Source organism: Chroicocephalus ridibundus, chromosome 3, assembly GCF_963924245.1.
Source record: "Chroicocephalus ridibundus chromosome 3, bChrRid1.1, whole genome shotgun sequence".
In the NCBI taxonomy this organism is placed as follows: Eukaryota; Metazoa; Chordata; class Aves; order Charadriiformes; family Laridae; genus Chroicocephalus; species Chroicocephalus ridibundus.
Window position 1 is genome coordinate 112,567,678 of NC_086286.1, and position 26,891 is coordinate 112,594,568.

At 48.3% G+C, this 26,891-nt stretch overlaps 1 protein-coding gene across 1 annotated transcript; it reads left to right on the plus strand.

The window, feature by feature from the left end:
• Nucleotides 1-8,624: 8,624 nt before the first annotated feature.
• Nucleotides 8,625-15,848, plus strand: RRM2 (ribonucleotide reductase regulatory subunit M2). The gene is made up of 10 exons (XM_063331181.1): nucleotides 8,625-8,752; nucleotides 8,837-8,914; nucleotides 9,151-9,294; nucleotides 9,936-10,052; nucleotides 10,566-10,699; nucleotides 11,793-11,887; nucleotides 12,689-12,822; nucleotides 13,231-13,335; nucleotides 13,471-13,584; nucleotides 14,956-15,848. Exons 1-10 carry the CDS (start codon nucleotides 8,642-8,644, stop codon nucleotides 15,106-15,108), a joined length of 1,185 nt encoding a protein of 394 aa, XP_063187251.1. The 5' UTR covers nucleotides 8,625-8,641; the 3' UTR covers nucleotides 15,109-15,848.
• Nucleotides 15,849-26,891: the final 11,043 nt, after the last annotated feature.

The window sequence follows — 26,891 nt, forward strand, 5'->3', positions numbered from 1 at the left end:
CTTCCCTGGGCAGCCTGTTCCAGTGCCTCACCACCCTCACAGGAAAGGATTTCTTTCTAATATCTAATCTAAATCTACCCTCTTTCAGTTTAAAACTGTTGCCACTTGTCCTGTCACTACGGGCCCTGGTAAAATGTCTCTCTCCATCTTTCTCATAAGCCCCCTTTAAGTACTGGAAGGGGCTATAAGGTCCCCTCGGAGCCTTCTCTTCTCCAGGCTGAACAACCCCAACTCTCTCAGTCTGTCCTCATAGGAGAGGTGCTCCAGCCCTCTGTCCCATTGCTGCTCTTTCATTTTTTTATTTTTTGTTTTTTATACCACGTCCAGGTGACTGTGTTTAAAAATGGATGATCTGAACCAGCAGAAACATCTCTGGGCTGTTTTGCTTGCTAAAAGAGCAGTTACTGCACCTGGTCTCTGGGACCTGGAGGACAAAAATGCCTTCGTCCATGCATCCCCCGGGACATTATCCTGGAGTTCTCGGGGCCTCAAGCTGAGACCGGAGCCTGTGATTGCTGCCTGTCCTTGCTGCCCTCTGGCAAAGTGTCTGATCCCTGTGCTGTGCTCCCTTCTGCTCCCCGCTCCCCATCTTGTGTGTGACTGGTCTGCTAACCCTTGTGAAGCCTTGTTCCCCCTCCAGGCAATGCCCAGAGATTTTCAAGAAGGATTATGGCTTTATTGGACCGGATTATGAAGTCCAAACAGTGCAGATCCTCTGCACCCTCTCTTCTCTCCCCCGTGCAGCTTTCCCGCTCTGAGGTCTGTGCTGTGCTCATAAGCTTTGCAGACGAACATTTCTGAGCACTGTGGAGAAGAGGTGACAGACAGGCTAGTAGTTGTGGAGCAGTCTCATCCCTTTTTTTGACTGTGATCTGAGGAAACCACTTCAAGGCTGTCATGTACCCATGTCCTCACTGCGTGGAGCTGGAGACATCAGGTCCTATGATAAGGGATGCGTACCTGGGATGTCAGGACTATGGCCTGGGAAGGGATGTGTCACCTGTTGGGGTACATGACGCTTTTCAAAGCTGCTTTTGTGCTGGAATCTGCAATGGAATGGGAGCTGAGGCACTGGGCTCCAGATCTGGGGCGATTGTGACAAATGAGGCTGGAAGTGGCCGGTGCTCAGCGGGACCAGCTCAGACACGAGCCCCAGGGCCAGCGTAGGGGGGGAGCAGGATCCCAGGGGAAAGAGGGTGCAAATTGCCTTGTTGTGAGGAATTCTTGTGGCAGCACCGGTGAAAAGGGAATAGATGGGAACTTAAAACTAACACTGAAAAATACCATAAAAAATAGACAAGAGTTGGGGACAGCCATGGGGAAGGCAACTGTTGTAGAAAACTGTGAAGTAGATCTAATTCTGTAATGCAGTGTAGGCAAAGAATGGTCATATAACGCCTTGCTGTATCCATCTGTAATTGATCTAGGATGCTTACATAGTGGAAGCTTTCCCAGCTCCTGCTAGGAAGGAAACACCAGTAGCAATCCGGCTCCAGAAACGTATCTGTTAACAAAACAAAATAATCCCTCATCTTCCCCAAGGCCTGGTGTGGGAAAGGAGGAGAGGGTGGATCTGTTTAAGGGTTTTAGAAGGAAGGGAGTATGGGAAATGCTGTATCCTTTAAAGGAATTATTTGTGTCTCGGCTTCACTGAAAATGCTAGAGGCCACTGAACCCCCGGATGGGACATGTGGCAATATGTGGTGCAGCAGGCTCAGTGGGTCTCGGTTGGCTAAAAGTTGTCGCCTGTTTTATTATTATTTTTTTTGCTGAAGTTACATGAGACCGGCTTGTTCTGCTGAGAAAAAGTGTCAGTGATTGACTTATTGATGTTTTCACTGTTAAAACTTTATCTTGGAGTTTTTTTCCCCCCCTTTTTTAGGTTGGGTGTGCCGATAGGCACAGCTGGGGGGAACTAAGCTCCTGGCGTGCCCTTGAGCTTGCTGTGCAATGAAAGAGCATCTTGACGGATGCCAGACAAAAGGACTAATTAAATAAACTATCCTAATCCTTTTACCCCCAGCAAAACTTGCCAGTAACTGCTGAGCAAATCATAACGTGACTGAATTAAAACTGTCACGTGAAGTCTTGAAATCATGACTGGAATTGAGGAATTTACTGCACTGGTTCAGTGCAAAATTACCACTGCTGAGAGATATTTCCTTTCCGAAACCCATGTTCTGGTTAGTGTTCAAAGCTGTAAGATCCTATGCCTTTTTTTTCCCCCAGGGGTTGATTCCAGCAGCGCTTGGTCAGGGTGGTTATCTAGTCGCTCCTCAGCTGTCTCTCCGTAGCACTGGGTAGGACAGCTTTCTCCAGCATCTTGCTCCGGGGCAGACTTTTACGCCCCCAGTCTGCCCTGGGGCTGTCTTCTGAACTGCCCCCACGTCCTCAACTTTTTGCTGCTGGGACCAGGCACAGTGAGTGGGTTCGGTTTGAGATAACGACAGTGCATTTAGATATCCAGACATGGGTCTGTCTCTCTCATATCGGATGGCTTGACTTGGTTGCCTAAATATGGACATTGGTGCCATTTGAGAGGCTCCAGGCAGGCTGAGATGCGTGGCTGGCGGGGGTGACACGGGAGGTATGAAAGACCTTTAGAGACTGGAGAAGGCAGGCAGGATGCTTGAGGACATCTTGGGTACCCTCAGTGCCTACACACCCCACCCCACGGGTAGACGCCTGCCTTTGGGTGGCTGAATCTTGAATTGAGCCCGCGCCCCCGGGCTGCCCCATGGATGCTCTCCCACGCGATGCAGGAGGGAAGCAGTGTTGCCTCCAGCTGCGATCCCTCTGCCTACGGAGCAGAGGACCTGGTGTGCCCCCGACAGTGGGTTGGCCTGGGAGGCTGCTGATGGAGCTGCTACATCTCATCACCCAGGAGCCCCTCTCTGCGGGGGCAGTCCAGCATTTCATGAGCGTGATCATTCACTTTTCTTCCCCAGTGCACGATCTTGCATTCAGGCTCATTAACACCAAGGACAGAGTGAGACAGGCCGCTTTTAAGCTCATTATTCACCACCCACCACATCTATCACGTGAAAACTTTGCAGACGATCTCAGGACACTGAGCTGGTTATGGTATGCCCCTACAATGACTTTCTAACGTCTATCAGTTAAACAGTTTTAATCCTCTCGATGTCACGAAGCAGTATATCAAATGTGCCCTTATAAAGCAAGGGATTTTGTTTGATCAGCGTGACTGTACTGCTGAAAGGATAATGGATGCCAATCTTTTTTTGTCTCCTATATCCCCATACAGACCTCTATGTCATTTTATCCACCTGTGGTTATCCCTTTGAATGCAAGTGCAATATAAAACCACTTCTCTCTGTTTTCATGGTCCCGTGAGTGCTGTGGGCACTTGCCTCTGTCTTTCTAATTTCCATTTTACCTCTTTTTTTTCCCCGGCTACAATTCCTATGGTCAGACCCCAAGGGACTGACCAGGTGGTCAGTCACCTTGGCCTGTCACCATGGGGGTCACTGCTAGACCACACAACAATATTTGCCCTAGCAGAGGAAGAGGACACGGCATGGAAGGAGCCTGCTTTTCCCAGTCCGTTTTTTGGCATAATCACAGTTGAACCCTGACAAATGCTTCTCATGCTCTGCAGGGAAGTGTCTGGCAGATCCCACCAGAAAAACATGCGATGGATGATAAGTCTCCCTGTTTTCTCTGCCCTGCTGGAAGAGTGCAGGTGTCATGGGCATCTGGAGCAGAACAGGGCCAAAACGTTGTACTATCCCAAAGACAAGAGTCAGAATCCTTTCTCAGTCCTTTCAGGCCAATCTTGACTAGGCGATTTCTTGGGGTAGGGATGCCAGCAAAAACCACAAAGTTTGGTGGTTGGAAGTGTCCACTTTGTTGAAGATAATCTGCATCTTCCAGGGGGAAAAAAAAAAAACAAACCAAAAATCTCTGCTGGGGAAGAAAAGGTCATTGGGAGCAGACAGAGCAGGGATGGGGCGTACATAGGGGCCAGGACTTCCCTGCAGATGGGTATGGTTTGGGTGATAACCAAGCTCCCCACCACTGACCGGTTAAGAAAAATGATTTGCAGTCCTGCCTTTGTCTCCTTGGTTATTGGCTTTCATGGTTTGGGGTTTCTTTGAAACCATTCAGCAGCAAAGGGGGGGGTCCTGGCTGCTTTGACAAGCTGGCAAGCTTTTTTTCTGGAGCAAGAAGGAAAGGGTAGCTCGGAACACTTGTTGTGTGTGGTAGCAATGAGTGAGATACATCAGAAACTGCTCGGCTCAACAAAAACAACATGAGCCTGCCCAGAAACAAGGGACCTGGGGCTGCCTTCCTCCAAGTTTTGGATGAGTAAGTGCTGAGGAATGTAACCCTGAGGAAAGTTCACCGTTCCTCCCCGGTGACTGACAGGCTGCGAGAGCAGGAACAACCTGTAATTTTCCATGTGGGGCAAGAGATCAGCCACAGTATCCATGATGAGAGCACAGGAGCTGAGACCAAACCCTGCTTGAGGTAAGTCAACAGTGGGCCAAAAGTCTCCTGCTGGTGCCATTGACTGCTTCTGCTGCAGGAAACCAGAAGGTGATGCTACCAGAAAGGAAGAGTCACAACATTCTAGAGCACATGTATGAATGCAGTGCCAGATCTTGCTACTCCAGCTCCACAATGTGCTCATAGATCCTGAGGAAGGCACCAAAATCAACGGTGCTTTTGCGTATTACTGACCGCTGATGACCAGCAAGTGCAGCTGATTGGAAAGCTTGATTTTTCCAGCTCTTGAAAGTCTTTTAACACTGGTTCCTCTACGTGACTCTTGTGGGGCTGTGTCTGCAGCACTGTGCACAGCTTTGCGAACAGGTCCAGTTACACCATTATAACCCCGTATATGGTTGTATATTACCTGCAGACTTTGTCCTGAGAGTTGTAAATGGTGGGTAAGGACCTTGACTAGGCAAGAAACATGGTTTTAAAAAATGAAAGACATCGGCGATGCTAAGCATGTGAGGGCTTTGCTTTTCAGCAGCTGGTCATTACCTCCAGAGAGGCTGGTCATTAGGTAAGCAGGCTGATAATGATGGTGCTCTCAGCCCCACAAATTAATGGGCTGCATCGGCAAATGCGATATCCAGCTAGAATCAAGCTAATAAAGATTTTTGTTCTGTTCTGCTCTAGATTTCTCATTGAAGCAGTCTGTTAAAGTGCCTTGCCCCAGCCAGTAGAGCCCTGCAGCTCAGTTTTTGCAGAGTCCTCCCTCAAGTTCGAAATGCTGCAGGGAGTGGAGGGCAACCACCTCTAAACTGGGAGACGAACTATTTGGGCAAATTTTCTGTTCAGACTGTTGAAATTTTGGTCTAAGTTCTTAGGGCTTGGATCAGTTCTGGGGAAATGTGGAACATCCTTCTCCTCAGCACAGCTGGGTGAGCGTGCGAGGAAATGCTGAGGGCTACCTCTAAGCTTTTTGGAGAAAGTGGTGGCCATGAGACCTTGGCCGTGTCACCTTGGCGGTATTGGCTGATAGCCTCCTTCTGCTCACCTACCCCATCTCAACTTATATTACGATTCCCTAGATTTCTTTTTGCTGTATGTGGAACTCACACTTTGGGACTTGCCGGCCTAAGCAGAGACCCTCCAGCAGATGCTTTATACAAACAACAGCCTGCCGGACTGAGCAACGGGTGAGGAATTTGGGATTTGGCATGGATGAACGTGGCTGGATGAGGCCATGCAAACAAATCACCTTCCTCAAATCAGGGGAAAACCAGCAGCAAACACTGTGTCCTCAGCCAGTGATGAGTCAGCCCATGGGTCCCATGGAGTTATCGTCACCAGCTTTCATTAGTTAGACCAGTCACTGCAGCAGTGGGAGGCAGACAGCAGCCTGGAGTCGCTGTCTGTCTGTCCTGTAGGCAATCTGCATTAAAATGGAAGAAAATCAGTCCTCTGAGCAAGGCAGATTCTGCCCTGAGCGTTACCCAACGCCACCAGGTAGGTCGGCTGAGAGCCAAGGCAGTACCCATCATGATGAAGATGATGTGTGATGGGGACGTGAGGTTTGGGGGCCATAAGCTGTGCCTGGTGGGAAGGGGCTTTGCCATGCTGGCACCGGGGACACCACAATGGCAGTGGCTGGGGCAGAGGCCGTTGCTGAGCTCCTCCTGCAGCTGATGAGCCGTGCCGGGGCCTGGGTGGAGGTGGGTGCTGGGATCTGGAGGGGGACCTGTGCGAACAGTGCAGTTACGCAACAGCCCACACCTGCCTCGCCCCCGGCTGCTCTTACTTCCACTTTCTGAGTGTCTAAATTCCTGTAAACGAAGAAGGTGTGAAACTGATTGGAGTTTTGGGGTGCTTTTTTTTTTTAACACACAGTATTCCACTGAGGGCCAGAAGTCAGAAGAGCAGAGCATCCTTTCACAGGCCCAAAGAGAGGGCGCGACGACAGATGACATCCTGCTGCTGATGACAGCCAGATGACATCTGACGCTGAGCGCTGGCTCTTCAAAGCAGCCTGCTGCCCTGAACCCGGCTCTGGCCAAGGAGCTAGCTTGAAAATGCTGGTCCCGAAATGCAGTTGCATCGTGGAGGGGGCTGTACGTGAAGGGGAGATGGCTCCCCAGGCCTGCTTTCCTCCACCACGCTGGTCGTAGGTACACGGCTAAGTGCTGTGCGCAGCCTGTAAACCTTGGGGATGTGCCTCAGGGAACAGATGTAAACGGGTTAAACTGCTGTCACAGGAAAATTTGGTGTGGACGCTCATTCCCAAACACCCTTATGCTGTAGGTACAGCAGCACAGAGGTGGGATGTGCTTCCTTGCAGGCCCTCCCTGCCCTCTCCCTGGGGTTTTTTCCTCCCTGCAGAGCCATCGTCCCCGGGGCAGGGCTTTGATCCCCTGCCATGGGCTTCCGAGAAGAGTGGCTGAGCTGCAGAGATAGCACGGCCGTTGCATCGTGACAGCCCTTGGCGGCAGCCCAGGGCTTGTGGGCTGGTGGCTTTGGGGTCCTTTATTGGTGTGGGAGAGTAAATGGGTTTGGATGGGGTGGGGAGGGTGCTGCTGTAGCTCCCTGCCAACCCCCCCAGCAGCTGTAGATGTGGCAGGAGATAATAGGAGATAACAGATAATAGCACTATGTGGGCGCTGGTGACAGTTTTGGGAGCTGCCTGGCACTCCTGCTCCTGGGAGCCACTTTCCCGGGACAGAGGAGGACCATGTCCCTGCCTGTCCAGGCTGCCTAATAGGATGGGATTTTGCAGTGCTTGCCCTCCTGGGATAGAGACATGTATTCAAATTTGTATATTGGGATGTATATTTAGCACAGTAGGTCCCACAGAACATCTCCTGGATGGGTGCCTGCATCGGTCCAACGTCCTAAATAGGACCAATAAATACTGCAAGCCATGGCCTCTGTGGCCATTTCTGATACGTCCCATCTGAGGAGAGCTCAGACCCAAGTTTGTGACCTTGACGCTGACCTGCTGAAATGAATAATCAACTTGAATTTACAGTGTCAGAGGTGATACTGGAGGGAAGGACTCTTTTCTTCCAAATCTACTCATTACAGCAGTAAATTTAACATAGTGTCATTATACAGTCAAAAGGGCAATATTGGCTCCCCTGAGGGGTCAGTCTTCTGCTGCCCTCCTGCCCTGCCTGTTCCTCTTCCAGCCAAGCGCAGTGCTGTGCTGGGCCCTGTAACTCATTGTCCCAGTTCCCAGGAGCACGTGCCCAGGTGACGGTGACCACTTAGTGTCATTCAAGGACATTGTGCATCCTACATGGCAGAAGAGCCTCCAAGCCTCATTAAACTCCTGGTTTCATCAAAACTGCTTCAGGGAAAACATTTTGGTTGATGAGAGCAGATCGTTTGCAGAGTTGGATGAGGGAAGTGATGTTGTTCAAATAAAAGGGAATTTTATTAATATAAAATAAATGCTGACTCTTTAAAGAAGGTGAATATTCGCCTCTTCTTCTTCATACCTATGTTCTCCCTTTCTCATGCTATTTATTTAAAACACATGGAACCAGGTGGCACATGGAGTCAGTTTCTCCGGGAAGCGAATTTTTGTCTGCGCATGTAGGAAAGTGAAATCTGCCTCCAAATGCAGGAATCGGTGTTGAAAGTGAAAATGAACCGGTAGGCGGGAGGGGCCAGAAAAGAGAGGGGGAGAGCGAGACTGGGGGGATGGGGGCAACATGGCATTTCCAGATCTCTGCCTTAAACCCAGATGGTGGCCGTTCCCATATCAGGCAACGAGTTTCCCGCTTTCCGCATCCCGAATCTCTTAAAAAACAGGTATAACATCCTGCGCCCTCCTTTCGGGCGCCCACACTGGCTGCAGGCGATGGAGGCCGGCTTGGTGTGTTTTCCCCTTCTCTCTCCCCGCCTCCACACCGAGTTCCGCAGCGCCCCGCGTTGAATTCCGCGCTCTCCCGCCTTTTCCTGCCTCCGCTCCGCTGGCGCCAAACCAAGGGGCGGGGCTTTTCCCTCCACAATGGAAGGCGGGGCGCCGTCCCGGCCCGCCAGCCAATAGAAGCGCGGGGGCGGGCGTTGGCAGTGGCGGGGCGGGCTGTGATTGGCCAGCCCGGCTTTCTGGCGCCAAGTTCGAAGGGGATATAAAGGGGCGGCGCCGCTCCCGCCACCCAGTCCCGCTCCTCCCGCCGCCGCCATGCTGTCCGCCCGCGCCCCGCTCGCTGCCCGCCACGACCAGCCCCGCCTGTCGCCCGCGAAGGGCCTGTCACCCATGAAGAACCTGGCGCTGAACGACAAGGAGAACACGGTGAGGCCCCCCTCCTCTCCCCGGCCCTGCGGCTCCCCAGCCCGGCAGCGTTCTCACCGTGCCCTTCTCTCTCTCTCCCCGCAGCCCCCCGCGCTCAGTAGCGCCCGCGTCCTGGCCAGCAAGGCGGCCCGTAAGATCTTCCTGGAGGGCGACGGGAAGCCGGTGAGTGCGGAACGCCCGGGCACCGCGCCCGACCTTCTGCCCTTCCCCGGCGGTTCACCTCTTCCCCCCCGCACCGCTGCCCTCTCCCTTCCCAGTCCGTCCCGCCGCCCCCGCGTCCCTCGCCCTCACGGGGTTCTCCCTTACCCGCCGCCCCTCGGTTTCCCGCCAAAGCCCGGCGTCCCCTCAGCCGCGCCGCTGAGACGAGCCCGCCCCGAGCCGCTCTCCCCCCGCTCCAGGTGCCGCGGGGTGCGGAGCAGGAGGCGGAGGAGGAGCCGCTGCTGCGGGAGAACCCCCGCCGGTTCGTCATCTTCCCCATCCAGTACCACGACATCTGGCAGATGTACAAGAAGGCCGAGGCTTCCTTCTGGACGGCGGAGGAGGTGAGGGGGGGGTGTCGGGCAGGGGAGGACAGACAGCCCAGGGCTCTGGTACGGGCGCAGTACCTGAAACCCAGTTTTTTTGCAGTTATTTGACCGCGGGGGGGCGGAACTAGGTGATTTTTAGGGTCCCTTCCAACATAAATCACTCTATGATCTCAGTACAAGAAGGATATAGACCTGTTGGAGTGGAACCATGAAGATGACCTGAAGTCTGGAGAACCTCTCCTGTGAGGACAGGCTGAGAGAGTTGGGGTTGCTCAGCCTGGAGAGGAGAAGGCTCCGGGGAGACCTTATAGCCCCTTCCAGTCCCTGAAGGGGGCCTACAGGAGAGATGGGGAGGGGCTCTTTATCAGGGAGTGGAGCGATAGGATGAGGGGTAACGGTTTTAAACTGAAACAGGGGATATTTAGGTTAGACATCAGGAAGAAATCCTTTCCTGTGAGGGTGGTGAGGCACTAGAACAGGTTGCCCAGAGAAGTTGTGGCTGCCCCATCCCTGGAAGTGTTCAAGGCCAGGCTGGATGGGGCTCTGAGCAGCCTGGTCTAGTGGGAGGTGTCCCTGCCCATGGCAGGGGCCTTGGAACTGGATGGTCTTTAAGGTCCCTTCCAAGCCATTCTATGGCTCTTTCTGCAATGTTTCAGGTGGACCTTTCCAAAGACCTCCAGCACTGGGAATCCCTGAAGCCTGAGGAGAAGTACTTCATTTCCCATGTCCTTGCCTTCTTTGCTGCCAGCGATGGCATTGTCAATGAAAACTTGGTAAGTGTGTAGAAACACTCCTGTCAGAAACACTGCTCTGTTAAGATAACCAGATACTGCAAGTTTGATGTGCTTGCTGGCTGATCTAGCTTGTTTGCTAGAACATGTAGTGTTGGAGCATTACAACATGTAATGCTGTCTTATGCTAATTAGCAAATCAGGGTTGCTTCTGTAATCCCCAATTTTGCCCATGCCCCATGGGCGTTGCCTTATGGTAACACTTGGCAGTTTCAGAGCCCTTGTTCTGCTTCTGCCCTCTCAGTGCTCTTCTCCCTAATGGGGGATAAGCAAAACTAAGAAATTTTCCCATTTCTCTTGGGACCAAAGAATAACTCAGGACTTGGATCTCTAAGGGGCTGCTGCTCTTCGTATTGCTGTTAATAATCCATATGTCTGGAATTAATCTGAAAAGGATTCTGTGGGCTGAACAAGAGCTGTTATAGACGGCATCAATGCCTCTAAACTGCAATTTAGTTATAAATGCCTCTGCAAATACTCTTTTATTTCCTCTAGGTGGAGCGGTTCAGTCAAGAAGTACAAATCACAGAAGCCCGTTGTTTCTATGGCTTCCAGATTGCCATGGAAAATATACATTCAGAAATGTACAGTCTTCTTATTGACACCTACATCAAAGATTCTAAAGAGAGGTTTGTATTGCTTGATGATGAAAGGTTTGAAACTCTTAAGTGTGGAGATTTAAATGATGCATATCAGTCACTTTCTGACTTTTAAGCTAATTTTAGGATTTGAACTAGATTTTATATAAAATACCACTGCTGCTTAAGAGCAGCTTTACTTCAGAATATTTTCTCCTCTGAAGTGTATAAGCAAGAATTTGCTTAGATTGTGAAACTGAAACCATTTAGTACTGAAATGAATGAAACTATGGAGCAGTCAAATAAAGGGAGTATACTAAATTACAGTAAGCGCTCATATGGAGGACCCCTGCACCTAGTAGAAAGCTATGTAGGAAAGATCTGAGAATGATACCACTTTTATTAAAATGTCGTCTCCAAAACCCAGTGCATTTAGTTACCAGCCAGCACTTTTACATAGTGTGTGCTGCCTTTACTCACTTGACTGTTTTGCTTGGGGAGCAAAAAGCACGAAGAGTGGCTGCTTTTGGTCTTAATTAAAAATAAAACCAAAGTGTACAACTTTCATAACAAGATGAATCAATTCAAGAATGGTACTTAAACTAAATGCGGGGCTTAAAGCTGTCTGACCTGAGTTATTCTGGTGTTGTCTTGTCAGACCAGCACTCCGGAGTGAAATGCCATGTGGTATTGCAGTGCTATTTGCAGTCTAGATACACTTAATTGCTGCTACTCTGTAGAAAGCTGACCATGTCACTTCTACTTCAAGATGCTTAATTCCACTAAAAGTTTAAGGAAGAACTGCTTACATAAGAGCTTTTGAGAGCTTTGGTGTCTTGCTACTGGCAAGTGGAGGCTGGCTGATCTGTAGTTTTGAAAGCCTTGTTCAAGTATATCACTTGATGAAACAGTGCTCCTCTTCATATTGTCATGGGAGTTCTTGTGAACTGCTGTTGATGTGATGGGTAGGCGATGAGGAGATAGTTGATGGGTAAGACTGCTGCAAAATAAGGAGAGGAAGGAGACTTAATTATCAGGGTGAAGGTGCAGAGCACTCGTAAGTGAGTAAGACCATCTAGGTCCGTGAACGCTTATTGTACTAATTGTGCTAATGTCCGATCCTAATAAGTTTTATCCTTTTCAGGGAATTTCTTTTTAATGCTATTGAAACACTGCCATGTGTTAAAAAGAAGGCTGACTGGGCCATGTGCTGGATTGGGGACAAGAAAGCAACGTATGGTGAGTGTATCTATTGGAAGCAAAGTGAAATCCCTTCCTTAAAAAGATGGAGGAACCACCATTTGTCCAGACTTCACAGTTCTCGGGGATTATTGTTGTCACAGAGGGAGTACGGGCTCTCCGGTATAAGATATATTGGTATCATTCTAGAGATGAAGAAAATAATTTTCATCTTGCAAATGAGCTACTGACATGAATATTTGTAAAATTGCTGGCAGTTTGAATAATGGTAGCTCATGTGGCAGTCTTCATCTGCCGGGCTAGATGACCAAATTGCTGTCACGTGTCCAGAGCTGAACTGGCTGTGTCTCTCCTGCAGACGTGTACGGTTGGAGGCTGTAGCTCCTCTGCCTTACTGATTCTTGATGTCTCACTTCAAAGGCGAGATAAGGTGATACAGATCATTATTTCACTAGTATTAAAGCATTCTTCATGGCCAAAGTTCCTTACTTAATCAAAGAGGAGCAGGCAATGACTAAAATCCGCTGCTAAAATGACTGCTCTTTTTCAGTGTGTAATCTGTGGGGAAAAAAGATGGTATTGATGGTTAACCTGGGGGAAGGAGCCTTGGCTTCAGCTGCTTGGTAGCTACTCTAATTAGTTTTTACTTCTCATGTTTAAAAGTTTTGCTTGCTGACTAGAAGTCTTTACTGGAATAGTTTTTAAGGACAGGCTGTAGCACTTCAGCAGGAACTTCTTCATTCTCCTTCGAGGAGGCAGTTCACTGGTCTATTTGGAACTTCTGGGTATTAATCCTGTTAAGTTTTCTGTGTGATATGACTATCAGTCTTTCCCTAACAGGAGAACGTGTAGTAGCTTTTGCAGCCGTGGAAGGAATCTTCTTTTCTGGCTCTTTTGCATCAATTTTTTGGCTGAAGAAAAGAGGATTAATGCCTGGACTCACTTTTTCTAACGAACTCATCAGCAGAGATGAGGTATGAATCAAATCCTGGCAGTTACGATGGTAATGTGCCACAGTAGCTCAAAGTAATGGTACTCAGTTGGAGCTGGTATTTTAAAACAGGAGTATGTTTAGAAACAGGCGGTCTGTAAAGCTCATTGAAGTGTGTAAACATGTGTCATTGTGGATCTTGCAGCAGAGAATGAATGAACTTAGCATTTTGCTCCCTTTATAAAGTAGTTTGGAGCCGGTGCAGCTGGTATTGGCTGAACTTGCCCATGCCTCCTCCTGGTGAGGCAGAAAGTTGTCTGTAGAGAACTCTTTAACATGGCAAGTGCAAAGATGGTGCCTCAATATTGGACTATTTTATTCTGTGCCTACTGACTTTAGTGTCTCTTTTAAATCAGTGTTTCAGAAATAACTTTCTGCAACTTCTTTCCAGGGCTTGCACTGTGATTTTGCCTGCCTCATGTTCAAGCACTTGATACACAAACCATCAGAGGAAAGAGTGAAGGAAATCATCATGAATGCTGTTCTCATAGAACAGGTAATTGCCTGCTCCTTGTTTAGGAACTTGATCGCAATTAAGCAGAAAACTGGGGAGCTGTTGGGTATAAAATTAACCCAGACGGTACAGACCGAATACCAGTTTTGGTACATAAAGTGCTTCCATTATCTGCAGGAATTCTTGACGGAGGCACTGCCTGTGAAGCTGATTGGCATGAACTGCACTTTAATGAAACAGTACATAGAGTTTGTAGCGGACCGGCTTATGTTGGAACTGGGATTTAAAAAGGTAAGGCTCTAATACACCAAATCTTTCACAGAAAAAGATAATATTGAGTTTAATTTCCTCTAGAAACCCAAATCCTAAAATGGCTGCAGCAATATTATTGGTATAACTTGTAAAACCATTTAGCAGTCCTGCTGCTAGACCCTGTTGGGAGACCCACAGAATGGCAAGCAAAAGGATGCTATGGAGAAACAGCTGTATAAGAGTTGCTGTGCTTCTGTCTACTGCAGCTAAGAGACAGGAACAAATCCAGTAGAGAAGGCTTGGGGCAGAGGTTTTTATTTGCTACATAATAAGCCTGTTGATGTTTCAGACTCCTTCCAGCTGATCTCAATATTCTCATGTATTCAAGATCATAGAATCACAGAATGGTTTACGTTGGAAGAGACCTTAAAGATCACCTAGTTCCAAGCCCCCTGCCATGGGCAGGGACACCTCCCACTAGACCAGGCTGCTCAGAGCCCCATCCAGCCTGGCCTTGAACACTTCCAGGGTTGGGGCATCCACAGCTTCCCTGGGCAACCTGTTCCAGTGCCTCACCACACTCACAGTAAAGAATTTCTTCCTGATAGCTAAATCTCCCCTCTTTCAGTTTAAAACTGTCACCCCGTGTCCTATCACTCCACTCCCTGATAATGAGTCCCTCCCCATCTCTCCTGTAGGCCCCTTCAGGGACTGGAAGGGGCTATAAGGTCTCCCCAGAGCCTTCTCTTCTGCAGGCTGAACAGCCCCAACTCTCTCAGCCTGTCCTCATAGCAGAGGTGCTCCAGCCCTCTGATTGTCTTTGTGGCCCTCCTCTGGACCTGCTCCAACAGCTCCATGTCCTCCTTCCATTGGGGGCCCCAGAGCTGGACGCAGTACTCCAGGTGGGGTCTCACGAGAGCAGTGTAGAGGGGCAGAATCACTTCCCTTGACCTGCTGGCCATGCTTCTTTTGATGCAGCCCAGATGCAGATGGCTTTCTGGGCTGCAAGTGTGTGTTGTTGGCTCATGTTGAGCTTATCCACCAGCACCCCCAAGTCCCCAGGGCTGCTCTCAATCCATTCTCCTCCCAGCCTGTATTTGTGCCTGGGATTGCCGTGACCCAGGTGCAGGACCTTGCGCTTGGCCTGGTTGAACTTCAGGAGGTTTGCACAGGCCCACCTCCTAGGCTTGTCCAGGTCCCTCTGGATGGCATCCCTTCCCTCCAGCGTGTTAGACTGTGTCACACAGCGTGGTGTCGTTGGCAAGCTTCCTGAGGGTGCACTCAATCCTACTGTCCGTGTCGCCAACAAAGACGTTACACAGCGCTGGGCCCAGTTCTGCCCCCTGAGGAATGCCACTTGCCAAAGATGGGAGCACCTGCAGTGACAATAGAATCGCGTTTGTGTTTCAGATATACAGGGCAGAGAATCCGTTTGACTTCATGGAAAACATCTCTCTGGAAGGCAAGACCAATTTCTTTGAGAAGCGAGTAGGTGAATATCAGAGGATGGGAGTCATGTCGAAGCCCACGGACAACTCTTTCACCCTGGATGCGGAATTTTAAATGAACTGAGACAATGAGTTAATGTATGTGCTCCCCTCTTTGCAGGGAAACATGAAATATATTGAGTCACAGTGTGACTTGATTCCTGTACTAAAATCCCGCTCTTGAGAAGTGTGGTGATATTGGTACATTCCAGGAGGCTAGCGTAGCTCCAGCAGTAAAATCCCTTTTTATTAGCTTTTGCCAATGGTGTTAATTCATAGAATGTTTAGATGTATCTCTTACAACATATGCTACTCCATTTTGTGGAAGACACAGGCACCTTCCTTCTGCAAGACGGGAGCTTATGGGCAGTGACCACTAATTTCTGCTCTTCTCCCCGTAAACCAAGGAGCAGTTGGGAAATTCTGGTCTTAAAATTTGTTGAATATTCTGCGGAAAACTCTGGAGGCAGCTACATGACCTCACTGCTTTCTTAGCAGGTTTTAAGTTTACCTTTTTTATTATTGTTTTAATAGTTTGTACACAAACCTGGCACTTTAATGTTGACAATAAAGAACTGTGGTGTAATACTCGACAATGGTAAGATGCAAGTCTAATTAGACGTTTGCAACCTAGCCTTTCATGACTTGTCCTTCTTTCCGGGTGTGTAACTTAAAAATGGTGCTGCGAACCAAACTAGATTTTGAAATCTATTGAAGAACAGGAAGAAACTTTGTGGAAGGTGAAGTTGGACATTCTGGGTACTGAAAAATAGCATGCAGCTGGCTTCTGGACTTAATTGCTTTTTCTTTAATATCTGGAGCAGTACTTCATGTAACAGCAATAAAGAGCTGGTTGGATTCGGCTTTGGTGCTCTGATGGGTGAAGCTGTGTGTTCATTTCCTTCTGAATTGCAGACTTCCCGAGGAAACGCAAGTTCTGCAGGAAATAGCAGCTCACTCATGTGGCTGGTGGATGTCCAGTGAAATTGTTAAGGCTGGGCTCTGACCTTCTGATTGACTGCACTAAAGGGATGGTGTTTGAGGGTAAATTCAGCTAATTCAGGCTGGAGCAGTGTTCTGAGCTTCTGCCTTGTGCTGTTCAGTTCTGGGTTTAATATATAACAGTAGTGAAAACAGGGTATGTGCTACAACACCGTTACTCCACACTAAGCATGGAGCAACGGGCATGAATTATGTTTAATATAACTTTATAGTTGTCTAGGGCATGTGGTCTGTGAAGGAGTTCCCTATGGTCTCAGATCAGCGTTCCTGCAAATGGTCTGCGGTGAGTTTAAATAACGATAGGACAGACTGAAATGAGCTACTACCTTGCCATGCAAAAAGGAGTTTATTCCATGCTCCAGTCTAACACTTCACAAATAAGGGCTGTCCTGCAAGTCTGCCTTCCTATGGAAAATAGGCTTTACAGCATTTAGAGCATTTCCTTGAAAGAAAGAGTGCTGGAGTTTGCGTCTTTCTGCTAAAGTGCTCCCTCTTCTGAAGTATGGTATATATGGTGCTTCTTTGAGAGATGCCGCCTTGGTATAAAATTAATCAACTTGTTGGTCTTTGTTCTTGATTGCGCTGGGGGTGATTGATGGTGGGTGACTGTTCTTCCCCTGGCTCCGCAAAGCTGGCGGGATGTGCATGTTTCCAAGGCTATCCTAGGGAGGAAAAAAAAGTTAACTAAAAAAATAAATCCCAAGCCCCAAAGCCTGGGGTACGAAGTAGAAGACGCAAGACTTCACAGATGGCTCTAGTGCCCCTGCGCCACTGCTGTTGGTACCAGGTTGGTGACAGCAGTGCTCTGGGAAGAACGTGTTAGGAACCGGAACGGGGAGATGCTGAGTTGGATAGCCAGGCGCATCTTCTTGAAGCGCTGAAACTTAATGCTTGGTTTCTAAAGTTGGGCAAGTTTCTGGCTAAATATCAGCATTTTGCTCTCAGCAAATCGGGCTTTGTGCTTTTTCTTGGCTTCTCTCAGCAAAGCTTTGATCAAGTTCAGTCTGATACGACTGGTGTAGGACTATGTTTAGAGCATAAAGGAGACAGCAATGACGTACTGAGATCAGTTTGGACCGAAGTATGATTTAGCAGCATTCAATTTATATTCAAATCTGCTAATTTGTATACTTGTAGAAAAAAGGTAAGGCTTCTCTAATCTGAGCAGGGCCTAGCTATTTTATAGCTATCTCTTCCCACTTGATTCTTAGTACGTGCCAAGGATCAATACATGGAAATGACTAGGGTGGGAAGCTTTAAGTTGTTATCCTTAATTCTAGGAGATATGAACTGGAACTGCGTTTTCAACGTAATACAGAAGGGCTGCTTGGAACGGCTGTGTGATGGCCAAGTAATGTCCCTGCAGGTAGGAAGAATGTCCCTGCTAGCCAAGCACTGCTCTTACAGGGTAAGAGATACTGTAGAAATGGGCGCATTAGAGAGAGGTTAGATAGGAATTAGACGCGGCTCAACAAGAGAATAAGACTCTCTGTGGCTGGTGTTAATCTCATCCTGGTGCCACTGATGTCTAAATCTAAACCAAAGCTTCGTTTTGGTTTATGTACTTGCTACAACGCAAATCGGTTTTTAATGTATAGTCTGGAGGAAAGCTAGGCATCTGGTCCCGCCTATTTTAATTCTCCGTTCTCACAAAGGTTTAAATGCCTTGCTGTTAACGCTTAGTTTGCATAAATCACGTCCAAGTCTTGATAAAATGCTTACTGAAAAGGGATCGCTTTCCAATTTGACTGAGAAGCCAGTTGTTTTGACCCTTGATCCCCTTAAGCGTTGAGGAGATAACAATCTTTCATTTCTTTCCAAAAAAATAAAGTAATACTCCGAAAAATAAGTTGCTGTAAAAAAAATTTAACTGCCTCTTTGGAATATGTTTTGGAACGGAGTCTGGGGAACCAGGAGAGATTTGAAGCAAAGTGATGAAAGTGATGATTTTATTTGTTTATTTTTTTTTTTTATCCCTGTGTGAATCAGAACAGCTGTCTAGCAGGGGTTCTGGCACAGTAATTGCCGCAAGTGAAAAGCGATTAGGCTTGGCGGGGGGGACACCTCGAGGGATAAGTAAAACCGGATATATTTGGTGGTGCAATACTCTGATGTCTGTCGTTAACTTATGCAGAACTGATGCCTAGCTATCCCCCGCGTTTTTTATTGCTGTTAAAATTAATGGCTTTCTGCAGCAGCAGATAAAACGGAAAAACCTCAAGCATAGTTTCTCTTGTTATGCTTATTTCCTACTGTAGTTTGTTAAAAAAAAAATAAATTGCACGGGTTCAGGTGAGAAAGCTTCTGTAACTCTAATGGACATGCTTTCGCTGCAGGTTACGTGTCAAACCTTGACAGCCCCGGGCGATGCGGAGGAGAGCGGCGACCTCGTGTCAGCCTGGTCCTCGGGAAGCCACCGCAACATCAGAGTGGGATGGCAAAAAGAAAGCCCCCAGATTTCTATAATTTCCTGGAGTGATTACTGCAATTTTTGGCCCAGAAGAGGCCGGAGAGCTGGAGCAGCTGCTTGTGCCTATGGCGGGACACAGCCAGCCTGCGGATCTGAAGGTGGGCTAAGTAATCCCCGAAGGGCAACCCCTTCCTCCGCACCAGTCGATAACCAGAGACTTTGCTGGGCAAGAAAGTGGCAAATGAAGAGCGTTGTGCTTATTCAAAGCTACCTTCTCACAGTCAGCCATGGCTCCTTTTTTTTTAAGCTGTTGATTACCTTTTGGTGCTTTGGCCTCTCTTTATGCGTAGTGAATTACCATAAGCAAATGCTTTCATCAGGAAGGATTTGAGAGTTACAGAGAGCTAAGTCCCGTTTCCTGTTTGCTGATGGACAGATAGTTTTTTGTGAGGAATTCATCCCATGGGAGCGTCCCTGACATCCTATGATCCAGCGCGGCACAGGCGGTCGTTTGGTTCCTGTGGTAAAACAGTCTGTACGTGAAGAATGGCTGAAAGATTACGCTAACAGGGAAAAGAAGTCTGATACATTTCAGATCCTTGTATCAGGCAGTGATTTTATTTTTAAAGTTACGCCCAATTCGCAGAATCATAGAATCGTCTAGGTTGGAACTTCCTGAACCTGCAGCAAAATGGGGGGGAAACTTTTTGTCCCCTTAGAGTCTCTCATGGACTTCAGTGATGAGATCTTACTGATGTCATCGATTAGCAGAAAAACGGTAGTGTTTGAGCACCTGCCCTCAGATGTAGCTGTGGGACGCTGGGTAGGATGAAGAAGGAACACCACCAGTCTTCACCCCCACGTCTGGGCGTTAAGGGTGCACTCCTGGGTATCAGCTGAGAAACCTGTGTCGCCTTCATGGTCCAGAGAATTGACCAAGCCAACAGCAAATCCCAGGGCATTGGCTGGCCACCAGAGCTGTGGCTTTAGCTCTTGACTTTAGGGTTCTCCCACACCACATCGGGCTCCTGAATCTGCTGGAGAAAAGAGTTTGGAGGCGAGAGCTTCACGCTCCAGAAGAATGGGGTGTGTTAAAGCCCTCCCTGCTGTGGATGCTTATCCTCTTCCTGCAAGTACCAATTCTGAGATGTGTGAGGGGTGAAGGAATTTCAAATGAATACCTTTTCTTCCCCCCGCTGCTAGTAATTTTTTGAAACTTCAAATACATAGAGAAAAATACCCTAGCGGAACAGTCTTACAATTCTTCCCAATAACCAAATCCCTCTTCTGCTTTTTCCCTGGTTATGATACAGCGTGTAGTTCATGCCACAGGCAACATTGCTTTGTTCGCCAGATGAAGACTACAGTGAATTACTAGAAGATGCTTAAGCTATACAGCACTCGGGAGCACTTGCGTGATGCTGAACACTTGAGTTGAGGTTTTTCTTTTGGCCTAAGGGTGAAGACTCCAGTGCTGGATACACGCTGGTGCTTCTGAGATGCTCACTGGGGAAGAAAGCATCCCAGGCCAGTTTCTGCTATCAATTACTGGTAAGTAATTTGCTTCCAAGTATTGTAGGATTTATCTTAAAGTAGGGGAGAGTCTGCAGTTTTTAAATATCCAAAGATTGTGAGCGCTGACCTTCCCAAAAAAGGTCTTTTGAGCTGCGTGTTTCTCTTCTCTTTGGGGTCAGGGGATGCTGCTACTCCTGTTACAACCTCCCATATTTTCCAGAGTTGCTGATAGAATCCAGGATGGCTTGTGTGGTCTTTGCTCTGCCTTGGGTCAGGCCTAGCAGTGTGGTAGAGTTTATTTTGCTAGATTCTCATTTTAATGAGTATTTAGCAAATGGATTATCAGGTAACTAAGCCAGTCTGCTAAATCAGTCATTTAAAAACTGGGGCGTTTGGCCCCGAGGAAGACTCTTGAAGGTATTTTTTTGCAGATAGACAGGTCTTTAGGCAAATGGGTTCTTGCAATGTATGTACGTCCTGGATGTGTTCCCAGAGAACGTGTACCTCCAGATCCCTATCTCCACAGATGTTGCCTGAGCTAGAGCACCAGGGGAGGACAGTGGAGTGACTCTCTTCCATTCATTTCAAAGTCCCGCTTGATGCTCCTCTGCATCTTTGACCACTTACACAACACTTTATTTCATATTTTGCTGGCCTTCTCTAACACTGTCAGCCACATTGCCAGGAGTTTTTGCTATTGTTCTCCTAGGTAGGGAGCTGCCCGCCTTGCTTGTCCCTTTAGTCAGCTGTCGGGATCATAGAATCGTTTTGGTTGGAAGAGACCTTTAAGATCATCAAGTCCAACCATCAACCTAGCACTGCCAAGTTACCACTAAACCATGTCCCTCAGCACCACATCTACACATCATTTAAATACCTCCAGGGATGGTGCCTCAATCATTTCCCTGGGCAGCCTGTTCCAATGCTTGATGACTTTTTTTCCTAATATCCAATCTAAACCTCCCCTGGCACAACTTGAGACTGTTTTCTCTCGTCCTATCACTTGACTTGGGAGAAGAGATTGACCCCCACCTCGCTGCAACATCCTTTCAGGTCTCTCCTTTTCTCCAGGCTAGACAACCCCAGCTCCCTCAACTTCTCCTCATAAGACTTGTTCTCCAGACCCCTCACCAGCTTCGGTGCCCTTCTCTGGACACGCTCCGGCACCTCAATGTCTTTCTTGTAGTGAGGGGCCCAAAACTGGACACAGGACTCGAGGTGGGGCCTCACCAATGCCCAGCACATTGGGATGATCACTTCCCTGCTCCTGCTGGCCACAGGACTTCTGATACAAGCCAGGATGCTATCGGCCTTCTTGGCCACCTGGGCACACTGCTGGCTCACATTCAGCCGGCTCCTAATGCTCTCCGAGGTGTTACCCCAATGATCTAGCTCAGGGGCATTTGCAAGCTCATGTAGATCTCGGTCGGTCAGGCAGCAGCAAACACCAAGCGCTGCTTTGCTGGTGTTTAGCATCCTTCTGCTGCCTCCTGTGCTGCTCTGCTGCCAGGGCCTGCAGCGGGTCTGCGTTGTGACCAGTGCTGGCCAAAGCTTTCCTCCTTCCCTTTGGAAGATGCTGCCTCGTTAAAATGAAAATATTTTGTCGGAATTTGTCTCTGAAATACTCAACTGGCAAAATCCTGATGTGATTCAAAATTGAGATGAAGCGTTTGGCTTCAGCGGTGTTTCTTGTGGTGCCTTTCTCGCTTCCTTTGCATTTTTTATGTAATGATTCTGTTTTGATCCACAATCTTTCCGTAAGTGTGTGTGTGTGTGTGTCAGTGCTTCAGAATGGATCTCCATCCTCCCATCCCTGGATCTCTGCTCTGGGAGACGTTGGCATGTGTTTTCCCAATTCAGGACACAAATAAACAGCAGTCTTGGGTTGCCACCTGCTTTAGATTAATCTGGGTTCTGTACGTAGCAGAGAATATGCTGACAGCTGGATTTCCATATCCCTCTGTCTCTCCTTGGTATCGAATTGAATGATTTATCTCTCCCCCGAATTTATTTTCAGGGTGAGGTTCACATGACACCCCCCCCGGCCAAAATAAAACCCACCCCCTCCCGTACATTTCTCTGCTTTAAAAGTTAACCTTCAGCAGACGGCAGCAGCCACCTGGCAGGGAAGCCGTGGAGCAAGGAGTGGTCGTTAGGTGAAGGTGGGAGGCAGGGGTTGGAGGCAGGGGTTCGAGGCAGGGAGTGCATCAGAAAGGAGGATTTCACAATAGAGAACTGTTAGCTGGGCCAAGTGTCCTGGCTGGAAACTTCTGCCATGCCGCTGAAATGCCATCTCAGCTGTAAGGAGGACTAAAATGTAATTCGCTCGTAAAAGGAATAGAAATATTAATTGTATATTGGGTTCTGTAATAACTTTAAGCAGAACACACTGTACCTGTGTTGAAGGCTTTGCAATAACTTTGCTGTTTCAATTACTGCTTCCGAGAATTGATATAACTATTACAGTTGCTCTTGATAATACTGTAAATATGTGCAGATATACAGACTTTGGATTCGGGTTTATTTCCTTGTGTGAACTAATACTGGCAAACACTGGGTAACCTAACAGGATTATTTTTTAATACACATTTTCATAAAATGGTTATCCCTTGTCAAATTGAAAAGCTATTTACTATGCTAAGTAGGCTAATTTTATGATAAGTTTTTAATCTCGCCACCTTTCCATTATTTAGCTGTGATACTGCATTTCCCACTACTAAATCCCCAGGATTATATATGAAATAGTAGGATGGCTGGGTTGCATTTAAATTAATTACAGCAAAAATGTTTTGAATAAAATGTTAAATATCGCGGTGTAGATATTCAAGAAGCAGATGCGATTTCACCACTTATGTCCCCAAATAACGCACGCAAAACCAGATTGAGGCACATTTAAATATGCATATACACTCAAGCGTAGCTCTTCAGGCTCCCCAGGGGGGGCGTGAATTTTGTGCGGCTCAGAGAAAATTGTTCACGATGGAGTAATTTTGCCTGAAGGACCCACTTAGGAACGGGCTTTCCAAAAACGATCATCAGGCGACTGGTGCCGGTGGCTGGGTTGAGGTGAGGTGACAGGGTGCTGCTGTGCCCCTGGGGGTGGCACATCTGGTTCTGGAGGAGGTCTCCAGGCACATGGGTCAAGTGGGTGCTCCATCCCCTCCTCTCGCCTGTATGGATGTGGATTCTCTGCTAGCTCAAACCTTATTTCTTTTCCAGTTCGGCCCCTGCCGCAGCAGTTCATCTAAAAGCTTATCGTGGAGTAATTTGTGCTGGGCTGCACGTTACCTTATTGCAAGCACTACGTCTGGCTGTCACCAGGGGGGCTCCTTGGTAAAGAAACAACAGCCGCTCCAGCAGTTCAGGTGACAGTGCCAAGCACCGGCTCCTGCTGAAGTGCCCGGTGACTGTCACACCTGGGGGGAAAGCTGGGCTGCTGGGGCTTTCCCTCCCTATGGGAATGCACGTATTGTCCGTATTCGTTTGCTTAGTGAGTGCAGGGCGAGAGGTTATACGTGGAAATCCTGCTCTGCACAAGATTTTGCAGCAGATTTTTCTCCTTCAGTGTGGTACGGGCTGCTGGGTTTTTCAGGGGAGCTGCCTGTTCTGCAGCATGGGCGCTCCTCACGTAACCTCCCACGTATGGGACTACATGGAAATGCATCATATGTGCTTAACTCACCGGGCAACACGACAGCCGAGAATGGGAATGGTTCTCTATTACATGTGCCGTGTGTTTTAGGGAATGCCAGGACTCTGTTAGTGCTCTCTTGCACCCACCGCTCTGGGTGCCCTTTCTGGACTGTGCTGAGCTCTTCTTTGGGATGCTGTAGCAAAAAAGCAGTACAGCTGCTGTAGATAAGGACTTCTAAGGATGCAACCACAAGCACCCTCAGCAGGGAGAGATCCTAATGTCTGTTAATCTTGACTTCTTCCCTCAGGAATCGGGGTCATGTCTCTCCTTCCAGCCCTCAGCAGATCAAAACAATCCAAGCAGAAAGGTGGGTTTAATGGGGTGGATGGGCGGGTGTGATGAGAAGAGAGCAGAGGGGGGGCTCTTCGTTTTGTCCTGCAAACGCTCAAATCGGGGTTGGTTCTCGGCTCAGGGTAGCGTCAGTCCAGGACTAATTTATATCAGGTGCAATCACACAGTGAATTGAGGATGAGGTGTTAAAGGTAGGCTTAGAGTTGGTCTGAACATTGGTGCACATCCTCCCTCTGCTGCCGAACAAAGCACGAGGTGATATTTAACCCAGGTGGAAGGCGGTTCTCGTTTCCAGTGGCTTCACCTGAAAGGTGCATCTGACTTGCTGAGAAAACCATGTATTGCTGTGCTGGTAGTTCGTTTAAAATGGACTGTGCTACAAACTGAGACGTCACACCTTCTGAAACAACCGCAGGGGGTTCCCTACGGTGTGGTTACATGGGTGGCTTTGAGGACCAAGCCTGTGTTCACCCAGGTGCTGGCTCGGGGTGATGCCGGAGATATGGCTGCTAACAAGGGATGGAGCTGGCTGCAGGGAGGGTCTCAGCCTCAGCTCTTCCTGCTGCAGCCCCACCACACCTGGGCACACCAGCACCTGCGCCTGAATGTGGCTTGTTCCTACACCCACCCAGGAAAAGCTCTCCAGCAGCCAGGAAGAGAGGTTCAGAGCTGCCACAAACACCTGGCTGTGAAAACTCAGAGTTTTCCCTGGCTTAGGTGAGCCCTTTACACCATTTCGTTTGGGGTTAGCTGTGCCCCTGCTCATCACGTATGAAAAACGTAAAAGGTTTATCTTGCATTCTACACGTGCAAACGGGCAAAATCCAACTAAAAGTGCCATGGAAACAGGCTGAAGCAATGCAGTCTGCAGTGCTGCAGGTGCTGTGCCTACAGCCGCCCTAGGTAATGCCTGTGCTTTGTTGACAAAGCACGGGGTGGCGAGTCTCATTCTAAATATTTGCCAGAAAGTTTGCTCGGGAATGGGGAATATTATGACAGAGGATAGCTAAAAATAGAGGTCTCTCTGGTAATTTTTCGGTCTTTGGTTTCACAGTGTGAGATGTGATTTTTCAGAAGAGCTGTACATCTGTGTTCCACCTCCCCCCACCCCGCTCCACACTTCAATCACAGCATCTTTGCAAATCAGGCCTTTTGTGCCTCCCAAAATCAAGTTCTTATATAAAATAGAAGACAGAGTGATGGGGAAAAAAAATAGACTTTGAAATCATACAAGTTAGGGGTGCTATTATGGGGGCTGTTATGCCCCGTGCTTCGTCTTAGAGTTCACTGGAGGGAGATTGGAAAGGGGGTGTCTCACCTTTGTGGAGGACTCAGGAAGCAGGTTCATGGGCTTTTCAAGTTGTTTGTGCCAAAGAGAGACAAGAGACTCATCAAGAGGAACAAGTGGGCTACTGCGAACCACAAATGACTTGATCCTGCCCTTGCTGAAGTGAATGGCACAACTCGGTATTGTCTCTAATGAGGGTGAGAGCAGGCTGTGAGGCTGCTGTAAACCCTGCTCTAATTAACCAACCGCTGCCTTAATGTTTCCCGGGAGCTCAGGGTGATGCTCTGTTACGTGCAGCGGGAGCCTGCTTGGTCCCGAGGCTTTGCAAATCCTGCTCGAGACCTGCTGAGAGGCAAGTTAAAAACATTACTTTTTTTCCAAAAAAAAAAAAAAAAAGCCTTTTTTGCTTTAGGAGCCCTAAGAACCTTCTGGTAAGGAGACTGCTTCTCACGTTGTGCTGGAGGCTCTGCTGAGGCAGAGGAGAGGATCAGCATGGTTTTGCTGTGGGTTGGCCCCCACGAGGGCCCTGTGCTCATGGGGAAGGGTCAGGCTTTGAGCTAGAAAGTGGTGTAGCACCCTTACATTTTTCTACTGGGAGTGAAAACTTCAGTTCCTCAGAGGCAGGAGCCAAGCGAGTGGTGAGTGAAGTTCAGGCAATTAAGGCTCGAGGGCATCTGCCTGGATGTGTGTGGGATGCAAGTCTGGGAGATGCAGGAGTGTGCACCAGCAGCTGGGTCCCATGTGCTGGGCTGAAGGTGTGTAGAGTTGCTCCATCTTCAGATGCATGTCCCGTCTGGGCAGGAACGTTACCTGGGCTGCCTGGCACACGTGGGGCTGTAGATCTTCCCACCCATCTGTAGGAGGCTCTTCCCGGACGGGTGGGGAAACAGGGACAGCAGTGCCCTGGGACATGGGATTCACCGTGCAGGACGGCAAATAGTATGTTCTGTGGGATGTTTTGCAACCTTAGCACTGGCTCTGGGAGCTCCTTTGCTCCTGAGGTCTGGGCCTCTTGATCTATGCTTTAGGATAGTACTAACTTGCAGGAAAATTGGAGCCTATGTGTCAAACGAGCAAGACTTTCTGAACTCCTGACTCTGAAAGAGTGGCCCCAGAGGGTATGGACTTCTGATTCACACTTGGTGATCCATCCGATCATGTAGGACATCCTTGCTGGAAGCACGTGTGGGTGGGGAGTTAATCTGCCTCTTCCACATGATGGATGGATGGATGGATGTTTTATCGCTGCCTTTCAGGGAGTGGAGATTGTAATAAAAGCCACTGTCCGTAAGTAGAGTACCATATTTCTCTGTGCACGTCACTATTTTATTTTGATGATGTTCCAGTAACTATGAAAGGCCAGGTACTCTTTCAAAATAATGGTTTCTTTAATTATTATTCCTTAAGGATCAAAGAAGGTTTTGTTTTGCCTAGTTACGGCAACAGCTGGATGAGTCAGAAGAACAATTGCCAGTGCCATCAGAGGAACCTTGATATTTCTAACAGGAAGTCTGTAATTAAACTGAATCACCACTGTGTCATTTGTGTTACCCAGACCCATGCGTCCAAAAGATATTATTAGCCTCGTCTTGCATTGCAGGGCTGTGGCTTCCTCTGCAGAGCCGAAGGTTGCGAACGCTTGGTTTTGTTGTTTGCTTC